The sequence below is a fragment of the Tenrec ecaudatus genome, chromosome 4, assembly GCF_050624435.1.
Source record: "Tenrec ecaudatus isolate mTenEca1 chromosome 4, mTenEca1.hap1, whole genome shotgun sequence".
Lineage (NCBI taxonomy): Eukaryota > Metazoa > Chordata > Mammalia > Afrosoricida > Tenrecidae > Tenrec > Tenrec ecaudatus.
Genome location: NC_134533.1, coordinates 136,540,409 through 136,555,423, shown reverse-complemented (window position 1 = coordinate 136,555,423; position 15,015 = coordinate 136,540,409). Strand labels below are relative to the sequence as shown.

At 44.0% G+C, this 15,015-nt stretch overlaps 1 protein-coding gene across 1 annotated transcript in view; it reads right to left on the bottom strand.

Moving 5' to 3' along the window:
- Positions 1-890: 890 nt before the first annotated feature.
- SLC9A9 (solute carrier family 9 member A9) overlaps positions 891-15,015 on the bottom strand; it is an 826,675-nt gene continuing 812,550 nt past the window's right edge. Inside the window, exons 15-16 of the mRNA XM_075546794.1 lie at positions 3,554-3,659; positions 891-2,346 (exon numbers count right to left, since the gene is read on the bottom strand). Of these exons, the coding sequence (XP_075402909.1) occupies positions 2,119-2,346; positions 3,554-3,659 (334 nt within the window). The 3' untranslated portion in view covers positions 891-2,118. The remainder of the gene's footprint in view (positions 2,347-3,553; positions 3,660-15,015) is intronic.

Genomic DNA, 15,015 nt, shown 5'->3' with positions numbered 1-15,015 from the left:
TGGCTTCCGCACAGAGAGGCAGAAATACACATGCCCTTATCTTCTTCTTTCTTTCCTTGCCCCTCGTGTGCCTCTTCCTCCTGGCTGAGAAGTTCTGGGATGATTTCTGGTCATCTGTAGTGGGAAGGAGGAGGCTGTTCTGCTCTGTTCAACACAGATGCCCCTCCTGTGGCATGTCCTGCCAGCCCCATGCCACACATGGTTTGGCCTGCTAGCACTGCGATTGTTCCTGAGCATCCAGCCTACGGCATCTCCTGAGCTTCAGCGCCTGCTTCACTCGCTCCCTTGAGAACGAGGCCATAGAACTGCCAGCTCGCAACAACAACCAGAACATGCACCATCGGCACACTGTGCGTCATAACAAAACTTTATTAGGATTAAATGAGGGTAGAACACTTCATGCTTCATCGCCATTATTGACCTGGAGTGACTAGATTACACATAGCTGAGTATAAAATCATTTGCATCTCTGGAGCCTACAGATTTGGAAACAAGAGCAATGCATGTAACTAAGTGCCTGGCCCTGCAGCGGTCATTGCTTAAGGCCTAGCGAGCAGCCAGCCAAGCTTCAGGCTGAAGAGGGTGTCATCCTTATTCCCTCAAAGTAGCCTCATCATAGCCCAGGCACAGAAGACGGGAGCCTACTTTTTGGAGTCTAATATTATAACACCCCCCCTTTTTTTAAAGAGAAGCCAGGCTTGAGGTATATTTGTGGCTTAAAAGGCACAGGTCATGAAGCTGAATGGAAAGCTCTTGTGCTGGTCTCTCATGTCCAGGTGTATCAGCCTCCTACGATTGTCCAGATGCCCCAACACTGATCCCTCATTGTGGTTTCTGCAGCAGCAGTTCTTCCTCCCCATCCCCTCCCCCCCCCCCCCCCGCCACCTCCCATGCTCACTGCTGTGAATGCGGAAACCACTGACATGAAGTGGGCCAAGCCTCTGCACAGTCTCCAGCCATGTGTCACGGAACCTCATGACCCAGGACGCAGCAAGGACCCAGCTTCAGAACCAAGAATGGACCCCAGTGCAAGCAAGGACAGGGCGAATCACTCTTCAGGTTTAGCATCGTGCAGGGAAACCAAATCTGCTTTAACTGCGCAACCAACCTCTTCAGGAAGCGGGGACAGCCACTTGTAAGGGATGCCAACAAGAACAGGGGTCACCCCAAAATTTGTTAGGTATCAACTCAGAGTTTGAGCCCTTATCTGGATTTCCAAAAGAGTAGAGGTCATTTAGAGTAAGTAGTGATGTGGGTGGGGTAGAAGGGATGTAACCCAAGAACCCACTACTATAGAGTTGTTTCTGATTCAATTCATAGTAACCCTATAGGGCAGAGTAGGACTGCTCATTGATGTTTCCAGGACCCTAAATCTTTATGGGTACAGAAATCCTTATCTTTCCCCCAGCGACTGGTGAATTCGAACTGCCCACCTCAAGGTTAGCAGCCCAACATGTAACTAACCCACTATGCTAAATATAAAGCTTAGTATTAAAAACATCTTGGACCGTTCTTTCAGCTTAGGAGTAACATGTTACACACCAGAGCTCTTCCCTCCCCACCTCTTTTCATTTTAAAGTTTCCCTTTTATTTGAAAGTGATCAAGTTGGCGGTTTGAACTCACCAGCTGCTCCGAGGGAGCAAGCTGTGATGGTCCGCTTCCCACAAGACGCCCAGCTTTGGGACCACGTGGAGCGGTTCTGTTGTGTCTTCTCTAAGGTCAAGAGTCCTCAGAAGGAGACTAGCTGGAGACAGCTTTGGTTCTGGTTTGAATGAAAGGAATGGGACTCACAATTCAAGTGAAGGGCGGGGAGAAATGCACACTAAGAAGAAACACTCTGCAGACACAGAACTTAAAGCAGTCCTCTCCAGTCCCTTCGTCACCGCCCCACCCAATCCCTCCATAAAAATGGCTGCTGTCAAATGTTGAACAACATAGAGAGGTGATCGTAAATGTTCATTTTCTTCATTTTGTTAATTCTGGCACTGGAGGAGACATGCGATTCTGTCCAATCTATACTTTTTCCCAGCCTCCCCCCTGCACTGTCTCATCAGCGTGGCTGGCATTTTCGGTGAGCTTTGCATTACTTGTGATTACATGTGCACTGCTCAGGACAATTAATTCAGCTGGGATTGACCCGGAGTTGGTTCAAGCTTGAGGCCACAGCCTCCCAGGCCAAGGTCCCCTTCGTAAATGTTTTCTTTGCTTGGAGTCTGGGGTGAAGCATCGGGGTGAAGCCCCAGTCTTGGAGGAAGACTGCCAGGTGATGAGGCTGACTCCTGGTGACGTATGGCCAGTTCGTCCTGGTTGACAATGCATTCCAAGTCATCCTCTTTCAGCTGTTCCTGGATTTGGAGGAGGACAAAGAAGAGGAGAGAGAGAGAGAGAGAGATAACTTTAGATGAAGACAAACGATACAGTTTTAGACTGCAAGGAGACATGGGGCACATTTGCACCTGGGAGGGAAACTGCCTTTTTCAATCTGTAGCAAGAGGGATGCATGTCACCAAGTAAGTATTAAAGATATGACATACAACACAACCCTAGACCCTGGTAATGCAACAATTAAGCTGTGAGCTACATGGTTCAAACCCACTTAGCTCCATGGGAGAAAGACTTACTAATCTGCTTCTTAAAGATTATAACCTAGACAATCTTATAGAGCAGTTTTACTCTATCATCATGTGGGATCATTCATATCATGAAGTCCACCTGAAGACACCGAACAATAACCACAAAGCTGGCAGTAAGAGTCGTTACAGACCAGGTGCTAATTGAGTGCCTCCTCAGATTCAAAATCAAAGAGCAGTTGCCTTCCAGACCACTGGACTCATGAGCCCCCATTGAGTCAAGATAGAATTGGGCCCCATTGGGCTTTAAATGGCTGATATTTTTGGAAATACATGATCAGACCTCTCTTCTGTGGTGCATTGGCGTGGACTATATATAACCTCTAACCATTTGCATGGAGCCTCTCCCCATTGGGAAACTCCCTCCTTGGGCTAAGAGAGATAAAATGGAACATCATTACAGTTTCTTGCACAGGTGGAGGGCTGAGAGGAGTCCGCAGACTCCCGTGGTCTCAGCGGAGGCAGTGATTCTCAGGGTTGGTTTGTCACAGGCCTGCATGCTGTCACAACATTCTCAGATCACACCTTCGAGTCCCTTTTTGTTTCAGAAGGGTGCCACTCTGCATAGGACGACTCTGCTCCTCTCCAATTCTGGACAGTCAGATTTGCTGGCAATGCTTCTAATTGCTTCTCTCCCTTTTTATTCCACTCCCTTGAGCTATAAAGTACAGCTCAGCATCCAAAACCTCAGTACACAGCAGTTTTGGAGCACACACATGATTTCTTTTACATTTTCGAAGTTCATTTTCTGCTTTAAAGTATTGGTAGCAATGAAAAAAATTACATTGTAAAAAAAGAATTAGTCAACACCAGCAAAGAGAAAAATGCTGCTGGGTGTAGCCGATTTTAAAAATGCTTCCTCCTCAAACTGAGGAGGAGTCGTCCAAGGTTCCAAGCCTGTCCCACGTGGACGCGTACTCACCGTGTAGGCCTGCGGGCTGGTGAGCAGCTTGGAAAGTGGACTGCACCATTCTGGTAACGTGGTGGTCAGCGGAGGCCCAGAATGGGTCAAAATTGGCTTCAGGTATCTGTGAGCGTTATTAAGGAATACTTCCCCAAATGACCTTAGAATTTAACTGGTTAGTTTCGCACATAGCACAAACCATTCCATTGAGTAAAAGAGACGTGTTCCCCTTTCAGTCCCATAGCCCCTCATTCAGGTAGCAATATAGCACACGAAATTGTCTGCTTAGACTCTGTGCTCCACACCCCTCTGCAGCCCTCCTGGTGCCCTTTAATGGTGAAGAAATGGGGGACGACCCATGAAGCATCAGCTTCTCTGTTCTTCAGCACCAAACTCTGTGTTCCTCTCCTTGGAGAAATCATTTCTGAGAATTCCATTAAACAATAGCATAAAAGATTTTGTTTTCTGAAAGCTGCACACAGCACTAAGCCAAAAGTAATTTTCTCAAAGAAGCAAGAGGTATTTCACAACGTGTTCTGTTAGTTTGGAGTGGGGTAGTGCACATAGATTGTTTTCCAAAATACTTGATTTTCACTACTCAACACAGACACTTTGTACTTCCTACATCAATGCATCACTAGATGAAATTATGTAAATAAGCTGATGCCAGGTTCATTCCATTGTCTAGCACCTGTCTTTCTCATCTTTTCAGCCCAAAGTGCTTTAACAAGTTGAAAGAAAAACCTGTTCATCTAGAGCCATTATGTTTTCCTCCAATCTATCAATAATGACATCCCTGGTGGCTGCCTCTGTTTGCCTTATTATTGTTATTTTTTTCTCAAGAAAAGTGGTGGAGTTATTTCACTATTCCATCAGAAATGACTTCAAGGTTTATACTATTTCCCCTGCTGGAGAATATTTCACCTCATCAACTTTCTGAAAAGCTATAATAAATAGGTAAAGGGAAAATGGAAAACAGTTAACACTGTTTGGCTCTGGGAGCTCCTCAGGGACCCCCTCCCTCCCCCAGGCATTCAGGAGGAGAGAACACCCTGGCAATGCTGCCTGTCTGTAGTTGGACAATGCCACTCTGTCATCTCCATGATGCCCTGAGTGTGTGGAGGATGCATCCAGAGGGTCTGGGAGTCGGCTCCATTCTGGTGACAAATAACTCCACACCAGAGCAGTAGCCAAAGGGAGGCTCATGAACACAGCGCATTTGGATGCAACGAGAACACCCCAAAAGGTGCCTGCGAGAGTCTCCAAATCCAGCTGCAACAGGGGAATCTGACTTCCCCCTTTCAGAGAGCAGCTCTGGTGACCAACTCAGATATTCAAGTTCAGAGCCTGGCTTCTGCTGTAACATCTTATAATTACAGCTACAAATCTGAAAGGCCATTGATGATCTTCCATTAATTTTCATTACCGGTTGTTATTTCCTTCATTTTATGGATGAAGGCACAGAGGCTTAGAGAAATAATGATTTAAGATAATACAGAGGCTTCCTCTGCTATTGAAACCACCACCATCACCCCTGGCAGGACAGAATTATGCTCTGTGAGCAGCGGGGCTGTGCAGAGTAACACACACAGGCTTACCGTCGGCAGGAGGGAGCACACCAGGATGGGAGAGCCTGCTAGGGCTTTAGGGCTTATGGCATGTGTAGGTAGGTATATGTGAAATGTTGTAGGATAATTTAAGAAAAATTCACCAATTTTATTTCCAGATGAAAAAGTGACCACAAATAAGCAACATTTGGAGAGATGCCATGGGATAATCAAAGGAAGATGTTTGTCGAGCAAAAAAAGAAAGAAAAGAAGAGAAAAGATGTCTGAGAGCAACTCGGGCAAGTCGGATTGTTCAGGGCTGTCAGCACAGTATACTGGAAAACACACGTGCGGAAAGGCCACAGAGTGCTACAAGAATAAAGCACAGTTTCAGAATGGTGGCGTATTCTCTCCTTTTAATTCTGAGGATGCATGCCTTTGACTCTGCATCTAATGTTATTGGAAAACTTAAAAACTAAATTTGTGGTATTTTGTGACTGTGAACCAAATGGGTATTTGGCTCCATCGGAGCAGGTGTGGGATTTTGACTCAACAGACTTGGGCATAAAGGCCAGTTCTGCCATTATATGGATTATATGACTTGTGGTCCAGGTATTTACCTCTCTGAGCCTCAAGCATTGTTGTTAATATTACCTGAAATAATACATACATAAATGGTTTGTAAATTTTTATGTGATATTCAAATGCTGTCTATCATCCCTCTCTCTCTCAGCAATGATTTCTGGAGAAATTGATATCTCAATCATTGCTTAAATAATGATGAAGAAATAATACTAAAGTGAGAGAATGACATTTCAGAAATTTGGTGTGATATCAGAATTCATAAACGAATTCTCACTGCCACTGAGTCAATTCTGATTCATGGCAACCATAGAGGCAGGGTAGACCTGTCCCTGTGGGTGTCAGAGACTAACTCTTTATAGAATCACAAATCCCCGTCTTTTCCCTGCCATAATGGGTGGCATAATCTAAGCTATTCCTGCACCAAAAATAGCTAATTGCGTTAAAAAATGAGTCTCCAGAGTGAGGGGTTAGAAAGAGTTTGTTTATATGTGACTCTTTGGGAAGCATGTGGCACCGCGTTGGCTGCTCCTCTATCTTAGTAGCTGTGAGTCAAAGGAAGCTGTGAGCCTATTGGGGTTGGAAATACAATAGGCAAGGGAGACACTACAGACATGGTATAGGTGGGGGCAGAGCCTATGTTCTCCAAGGTCTTGATCTGCCAAGTGCTTGCCATATAACATGCTGTTCAGTGTGTGTTTGGGATAGTTTCACATGCTTAATTAAAACATTTGAAAATGATCTTAGTTTAATGGCCAGAATTAATTTTAACAAAAGTGGAGGCTGACTGAGAAACCCTACCCACTTTGTTCATTAGTGTCCCTTCTATGAAGGTTAACATAGAACGCTAAGATCCTCACACTGTGCCCATGCTTAAGAACATCCACATGTCTTTTCCCCAAAGATCTTTATCCGTGCCTTCCCAGTTTTCTTCTTCTGAAAGCTTAATAAACAACCAGGTAAGTCAGCTGGCTATAATATCTGATGATCCGGCACACGATGGGAAGTTCTAGTTGGTAAAGGAAAAAAATGAGTCATGGGTGGTTCAGTGGTAGAATTTTCACCTTCCACGTGGGAGCCCGAGTTGGATTCCACAACACCTCAAATGCATCCTCCAGCCCTCTGTCAGCGCAAGCTGCTGCCTTTCTGTGATGCCAAAAAGGTCTCAGTAGAGCTTCCCAACTAAGACAGAAGGTCTGGTGATCTTCTGAACCAAGGGAAACCCGATGGCTCTTAACAAATTGATCACTTCTCCACTGGGATCCTAGGAACCACATGCCGAATCAGCAGTAGCCAACTAGCACAACATGAATATGGAATAAAATTCTAAGTAATTTAGCCAGAGAACAATGAAGAGGACCGATAAATAAGGTTTTCCTGAGAATAAAAGGATGTAATAAGTGAAAACTAACTCAAACTGGCTTAAAGAATTAAATATTTAACCTAGAATATTCCCGGAAAAAACCATACAGACAAAATTCATTTAGAACTGCTCCCCTCCCCCCCCCAAAAAAACCCCACACATCTATAAATGCACGAAAAGCTCAAGACAAATTATATAGCTGGGATCTCATTATAATGAAATATTTATGATTATCAAAATAGTAAAAAGATAAAGAACCCTTTGAGAACCACATATATAATAAAGGTATGCTCTCTAAACATGAAAGACAACAACCAGCAACCAAAAGACAACCCAATTAAAAAATGGACCGTGAGGAGAGGGGAAGGTGGAGAAAAGGAGGTGGTGTTGACCAACCCAGGGAAAAGGGAACAATAAGTGGTCCAAAATCAGTGGCAGGGAGGGTGTGAGAGGCCTGGTAGTGGTTGATCAAGGGCAATGTAACCGACAGAAATTACTGCAACCCAAATGAAGGCTGAGCATGATAGTGGGACAAGAGGAAAGGAAAAGGAAATAGAGGAAAGAACTAGGAGGCAAAGGACATTTAGAGAGGTCTAAATGTAGGCATGTACTTAGGTAAATGTATTTATATATAATGATGGGGAAATCGATCTACGTGCATATTTTTATAGGTTTAGTATGAAGGCACCAGATGGACATTGAGATACATTCAAGTAATCCCTCGTGCAAGAACACTTTGTTCTATTAAATTGGAATTCCATGATGCTTACCTTTCCGATACAATTGCTGAAGACAAATGGGTGCATTAGCAAATGTGGTGAAGAAAGTTGATGGTGTCTGGCTATCAAAAGATATAGTGTCTTGGGTCTTAAAGGCTTGAAGGTAAACAAGCAGCCATCTATCTGAGACGCAATAAAGCCCACATGAAAGAAGCACACCAGCCTGGGTGTCCATGAGGTGTCCAAGGGATCAGGTATCAAGCATCAAAGAACAAAAAATCAGACTGCAGATTTGGGACCCAAAGCCCATCTGTAGGCAACTGGACATCGCCTTACAAAAGGGTCATGGGGAGGAGACAAACCAGTCAGGGTGCAGTGTTGCAATGATAAAACATACAACTATCCGTTAGTTCCAAAATGCTTCCCCCCCCCACTATGATGATCCTAATTTTACTTTACAAATCTGAATAGACCAGAGGATGTACACTGGTAGAGACAGGAACGGGAAACACAGGGAATCCAGGACAGATGATCCCTTCAGGACCAGTGGTGAGAGTGACGATAGTGGGAGGGTGGAGAGAATGTGGGGTGGGAAGGGGGAACTTAATTATAAGGATCTACATATAACCTCCTCCTTGGGGGATGGACAACAGAAAAGTGGGTGAAGGGAGATGTTGGACAGTGCAAGATATGACAAAATAATAATAATGATAAATTATCAAGGGTTCCATGAGGGAGGGGGCAGTAGGGAGGGAGTGGAAAAATGAGGAGCTGATATCCAGGGCTTAAGTGGAAAGCCAATGTTTTGAGAATGGTGATAGCAACAAATATACAAATGTGCTTGACATATGCTATTAAAGTAAATGGTAAATCACAGCAACCCAATCCTGACAGGACTTACAATGACCCAGACCCCTCAGGAATGAAGGTCTGGGTTGCCCCACCAGGCAAAAAACCACAGCCAGCTGAGATGCTTGCTGAGGGCAAAGGTAATACAGAATGAGTAGTAGAAGAAGGTAGCTCTACCTATCAATTATGACCACATGATCAATTGCAAAAGCGAGGTTTGTAATTGTCAATGTATTTTCTTTTTATGTGCTTATTGCCTATCTTTCCTTTGTTCAGGTATGATATATAAGATACAATTTGACTCAGTGTGTTTTCATTTATATGTATGATAGATGGTTGATGATAAGTATAAGTGTGATTTAGTCAATGTCTGGAAATTATATAAGTATATATGGCTAAAGAATTGTGTACATGTGCCAGGCTGGCAAGAGGTGGATTGAGATAGTTTGTTATGTCAGCCTGGCTGATAAACACAAGTGGGATTAATTGAAGGGCGGAGAAATGAATGGCTCGGTGAGCCTCGCTTTTTTGGTCTCTTTAATCATCGGACCAGTGTGCAGCTGCTTTGCTTGTTCTGTGCCTCAGTTTAAAGGGATACACTACCTGTGGGATGCCTACCCTGTGGACTGTGTCACTGTAAGTTGAGGTCCCTTTAAGACCACATGATTGGAATTTACATCTCTGGAGCTGGGGACTGACAGTTGGTGACCTGCCTTGCTATTTTCTGCTTGTACTGGGATAGCCTAGCTCTCTCTACCTGGAAGCTCTCAAGACTTGAAGGACTTCCAGTGTCTCACAACTCTCTCTCTGGAAGTGAGTTGCACTGAGCCATTTGTACTGCTTTATAATTTCACTATTCATTTATTGTATTCTATCTAACTATCTATCTATAATTTAACAGTTAATTTCTTGTGCTATATATCTATCTTTATAAATATATATAAAATTATCAGCAATCTGGTTTTATCTCTCTAGAGAACCCTGTCTAATACAACATATAATGGATGGATATATGGATTGTGATAAGAGTTGTATGAGCCCCCAATAAAATGATTTAAAACAAAACAAAACAAAATGGTCCGTGGACATGAACAGATTTTTAGCAAAGAGGTCATTCAAGTGTCCAATAAACACATGAAAAGATGTTAGTCATTATTAGTCATTCTCAAAATTTCAAACTCATTGCCATCGAGTCGATGCTGACTCACAGTGACCCTATAGGACAGGGTGGAACTGCCCCTGTGAGCTTCCAAGACGGTTTATAGGAGTAGAAAGCCCAGTCTTTCTCCCTCGGAGCAACTGATGGTGTAGAACTACTAACCTTATGGTTAGCAGCCCCAACCTGTAGCCACTACCCTACTATGGCTACTTTAGAGAGATGTAAATCAAAACAACTAGATACTATTTCATTCCTGCTATCATGGCACTGATAAAAGAATCACAACCACAATCTCAATGTCAACATCGGAAAGCAGTAAATGCTGGTGCGTCTATGGCCATATTGGAATCACACTATTGTGATTCCACAAAAAAAACCATCTTAAAATCCAGGAAGCCAATACCCATTACTACTTCTGACAGGTTTATCTATCTTGGATTTTATGAATTGGACGATCTTCTTTATCTAAATGAATATACACAGGTCTAACCAGATTAATGAGGTAAAACTGGGACCAGAATAGTAAAGGGGAGGAAATATTAAAGGACTACAGGATAGTTACGTGTTTCCTCAGTGCTGTTCTGCACCCTGGATATATGCCCTTCTGTGAGGGACTGTCCAATTGTCATGCAGGTGGGTTTGGGGTCTCCACTTTGTTTATGCTTCTTCGTGTCAATTTGATTGCTTATTTTTGACCTTATGATACCGATTCCCTTCAACACCTTGTGATTACACAGGCTGGTGTGCTTCTTCCGTAACGGCTTTGTTGCTTCCCTGCTCGATGACTGCTTAGCTTATTTAACTACAAGCCTTTAAGACCCCAGATGCTATTTATTTTAATAGCCAGGCACCATCAGCTTCTTTACCTCATTTGCTTATGCACCCATTTTAACTTCAGCAATCATGTAGGTAAGGTATCGTATTTTGTCACATTATTGCAACAAACCATTCGTGTACTGAGGTAAGATTTAAGTAGAGGCCCAAAGTCCGTTTCCTTATTGTATTTATGTTCTATTTATATATTTACATATATACATATCTATAGTTATATATGCTTATTACTTTCCAGTTACTTCTTCTTTCCTCCTGCCCCAGTATTATGTTTACCTTTCATTTACCTCTCAGCTATTCCTCTTGGACACATTTCAATTGATTAAACGTGTTCTGGAATGCTACACCATTTTCCCTGTTGGTTTCAAATCCCTTGCCAGTCTCTATCCCTATCATTATTGGCTTCTTGCTCCCTCCTTTTGCCTTTGGTCTCAATGTAGTCTCCTTGGAGACTTAGAGAGATAGACCCCCAAAGGGGTCCCTTTCCCAAGACCTGCTTATTGAACATCCCTTATACCCTTTTGGTCCTCAGCATTCATGTCCAAGGTGCCCCTTCTACAAACCCATTCCTGCAGTCAAGGATGGAGCGTTCTAGCGCCCCACCCCCTATCCAATTACACCTTCAGATTTTCTGTGTGGCCCACCTTTAGATTTTCTGTGAATATCCTTTAACCAGTTCAGATGAGGTGCCAAGCACTGCCCCGCCCGTCAGAAGTCTACAATCGAGGTTCCTCAGGGACTTGGTGGCTTTGCTCTCAGGGCCGAGGGTCAGACAGGCCGCACTGCTGGAGGGTTGTCTTTGAGGAAGGGGACGTCATGTCTGGAACTGAGGCCCACCCTGCATTGAGCGGGGACTTGTCCTCAAAGCTTGGAGCACTGGAATGGGATCTACTCTCTCACTCCCTTTGCGGAGGAGACATAAGCAATACCCTCCCCTTGGGTGGAGCAGTGCCCTGGTCCCCCCCTTGCCATCTTTTTCTCTCCACAACCCTCTCTGTGGGCTGTAAAAGCATATGCATTCACTCACTATGTTAATGTGACAAACTAGTGAGTGTCAGGGACCAGGAAGTGACGCGATGAAACAAACAGTTGCAACACAGAATGGAAATCCTGTGTTTGGAAAGTGATCTCCTTCAGACCTGGATCTAGGACTTGGCCCATTTTCAGTGCTCGATGAATGGATTTTGAAATTCTAACGACGGGCTCAGAGAGGGTAAATGACTGCCCAATGTAACCTTGCTGTTTACCAGCAGAACTGGGCCCAAGGCCACGGACTCTTTCAAAGCATCAAGCTTCCTTCTGTTCCAGAAACAAGACTTGCCCAATTGATACTGATTTGGAATTAGCTCCTTTATTAATGAGCAATCTCTGGAAAGTGCTTGGATCCTGGATCTCCAGGATTACCTGAATTATTAAAAGGAAGACAACTTTTTAAAAATGTAAAACCAAAAAACTTGAACTGCAGATTTTGCAGTTCTAGAATCTCATCAGGTTCTAGTACAGGTTTGGGAGGGATGACTCCCCACTGGGTCTTCTGTACACGGCTAGGTTTGCTTTTCTAATAAGCTAGAAATTCATCGAGACAAAATGTTAAACTCTGGGATGGGGGGGACAATGATTTTTCTTGTCCTTAAAGGGCATACATTTGGGAATAGCAGTTTGGTCCAGAAAATGTACATAACAGCTAGAACTCTACCCAAAATTCAGCATGGGTGAAATAGACAATTAAAAACAGAGCAAACAAAAAATCACTTCATGGAGTCCATTGCAACTTGCAGTGACCTTGCTTCTGCGGAGTAGACCTGCTCTGTGGGGTTCTGAGGCTTGAACTCGTTAGAGGAGTAGAAAGCCTCTTCTTTCTCCTGTAAAGTGGCTGGTGGTTTTGAACTACTGACCGTGTGGTTAGCAACCCAAGAAGTAATCACTATGCCACCAGGGCTCCTAGGAAAAATTAAGATTCATTTTCTACTTTGGCCTGATTTATCAATAGGTCCAGAGCTTAATGTAGTGCTTAACTGAATTAACATCTAAAAATATACCTGGCATTTTATTTCCCTCTCTTCCATTAGGTTTCATTGAAATTATTTTAGATAATTGTGTTTTGTATATTGCGCATTACCAAAAGTAATGAGTGTGTAGCTTGTTCCCGCCTGTATCTCCTATGATGCTGCCTGCCTAGGAGGTGAGATGCAAGAACTGCAAGCAGAATCTAGCCCGCAAATTCACACCTGCCCTGTCCAGGGGACAGGGTTCTCTCAGCACCCATGCTCCTTCTCTCTTTAAGCCTTTGATGTGAGAGTCTTATGGATCTGTGCTGTACTTGGCCCGATCACGGAGCAGTCTACACTTGACCGATCACAAAACTCTTATCTCAGGAATTTGTTAAAAATACAGATTTCAGGTCACTTTCTGGAGGTTCTGTTTTAGCAAGCCTGGGAAGTGACCTGGACACTGTGCATCACAAATGCCCTTGGTCACTCCGATGATAAGACAAGTTTGGAATACCATAGCCTCTCTCCGGGTATCACCCTTCAAATGATATTCAAATCTTTAATAAAAATAAAAAGACAAAATACCACGGTTATTCTAAGTCTATACTGCTACCATTTTTAGGAGAGGACAGGCACAAAGTAAGCTCATCTGGTACAGAACCCAGACCTAGCTAATGATTTCTGCTGATTGTTTCCTCTCTTGGGGGATGGGTAAGGTTCGCAGCCTCCAGAGGATGAAGATCCGATGATGGTACAGCTGGGAGTGGAAAAGGGAGAGCACATTTCAGCTTGTGTAGGAAGACTTCGCACCTAGTGGAAGCACGTGTGCGTATCTGAGTGGATACGCTTGGTAAACGGTCTCGTTACAAGGATCAAAGCCTGTCAATATACAGCTGTGTCTAGAAGAAAGGCACAGTTTCCTCAGACCAAGGTTTTCAGGAAAGCTCCTCACCCCACATCTTTTCATTTCTAAAGCATTTCATGCATCCTATTTTATCTTAACAACCATAGAGTGGACGCTGTATTCCCATCTTAAAGATTTTAAAAACTTGTAAACAGATGGCATTTCAGCTTCTTTATTCTATTCTTAACTCCATTTCCAGCAGGCTTTTACATTTCTTATGCCAGTTTGCCATCAGGGAAGTCAAGGACTACTGGCAGGGTGAGTGGGGAGGGAATGTACACCCTTGGAGTGGAAGCTAACTTTTCCCTCCAAGCCCACATATTCCTGCAGGACCACCACGCCTCATTTACTGTGGAGTTGCTCTGTCCCCCACCGCTATTGCCTTCACATCCATGGATGAAGCTAGCATAGGACACCCATGATTTTATACACCCCACCACTCTTTGATTCCATTGTACATTGTTTCCCTGGAAATTAAGGGTGCTTTCCGGCTTCTCTTTGGGTATGTTAATTGGACATCTGCCATGTTGCCTTATTGGTTGAGTACATGATGAGCCATTCCGTTGAGCTGGGGTCTAGGATTCAGGTTGAAGAACAACTTTACTAGCCCAATGAGAGACACCTGCTCTAATTAATCCCAGTGTGCTCTCTGGCTTGAGCAGGCACTGGCAGAGAACTTGACTGCATGTGGGATTCTGTGTTTGCAGCAGTCCCTCTACTTCAAAGTAAAGCTATCAAGGTAACACCTTCTCTTGGCTGTTCATGCAGTTTTGACTTAGGAAAAGGAAGATACACTGTAGTTTATTCTTAATGAGATTCTCAAAGTCTCTCTCTCTCATACACACGCACACACACACACACACACACACACACACACACACAGAGACATATATTTCTGTGGTTGATAATCCTAACCCAGCATGCTAAGGGTATCACCTTAGACACAAGCAGTGGGGGAAGGACGGAAGCAGCAAATGACCTGAGGTGTTGATTTTGAAAGCTGATCCTGGGCTTTGCTGCTCCAGACCCTTTGGTCCTCCTTCCCAGGACCACTCACTCACCCTCATTAGAGAAGATCATCCTCCCTTGCTCCTGGCCTCAGCCCCAGTGCCAGGTGTACTTTTCAAATTGGCCCAGGAGATGCTGTGGCTGCTGCTGTGGAATGGAATCTGACTCGAGACCTTCTGTACTAGGACACCAACGTAAAATGTTGTGTGGTCCTGTTTCATGTTCACAATTGCCAGCAGCATATGTCTCAGTGCATCGTAGCTGTGGTGCTAGATCATCTCATGGAGGGTCTCCCACCTTGTTGGTCCTCGGCTTCACTGAACAGGATATCCTTCTCCAGTAAGTGATTCAGTCACTGTGCAAAGCTTAGGCAATGTTCTGTTGTGATACACATGGTTTTTCTCGGTTCACTGTCAGAATTACGTCCAGGCCTTTCTCAACAGTCTGTATTGTCTGTAAGCCCTGCTGAAACTGATGCACCATGGATGGCCCTGCTGGTCTTTGAAATACCAGTAGCATAACTTTCA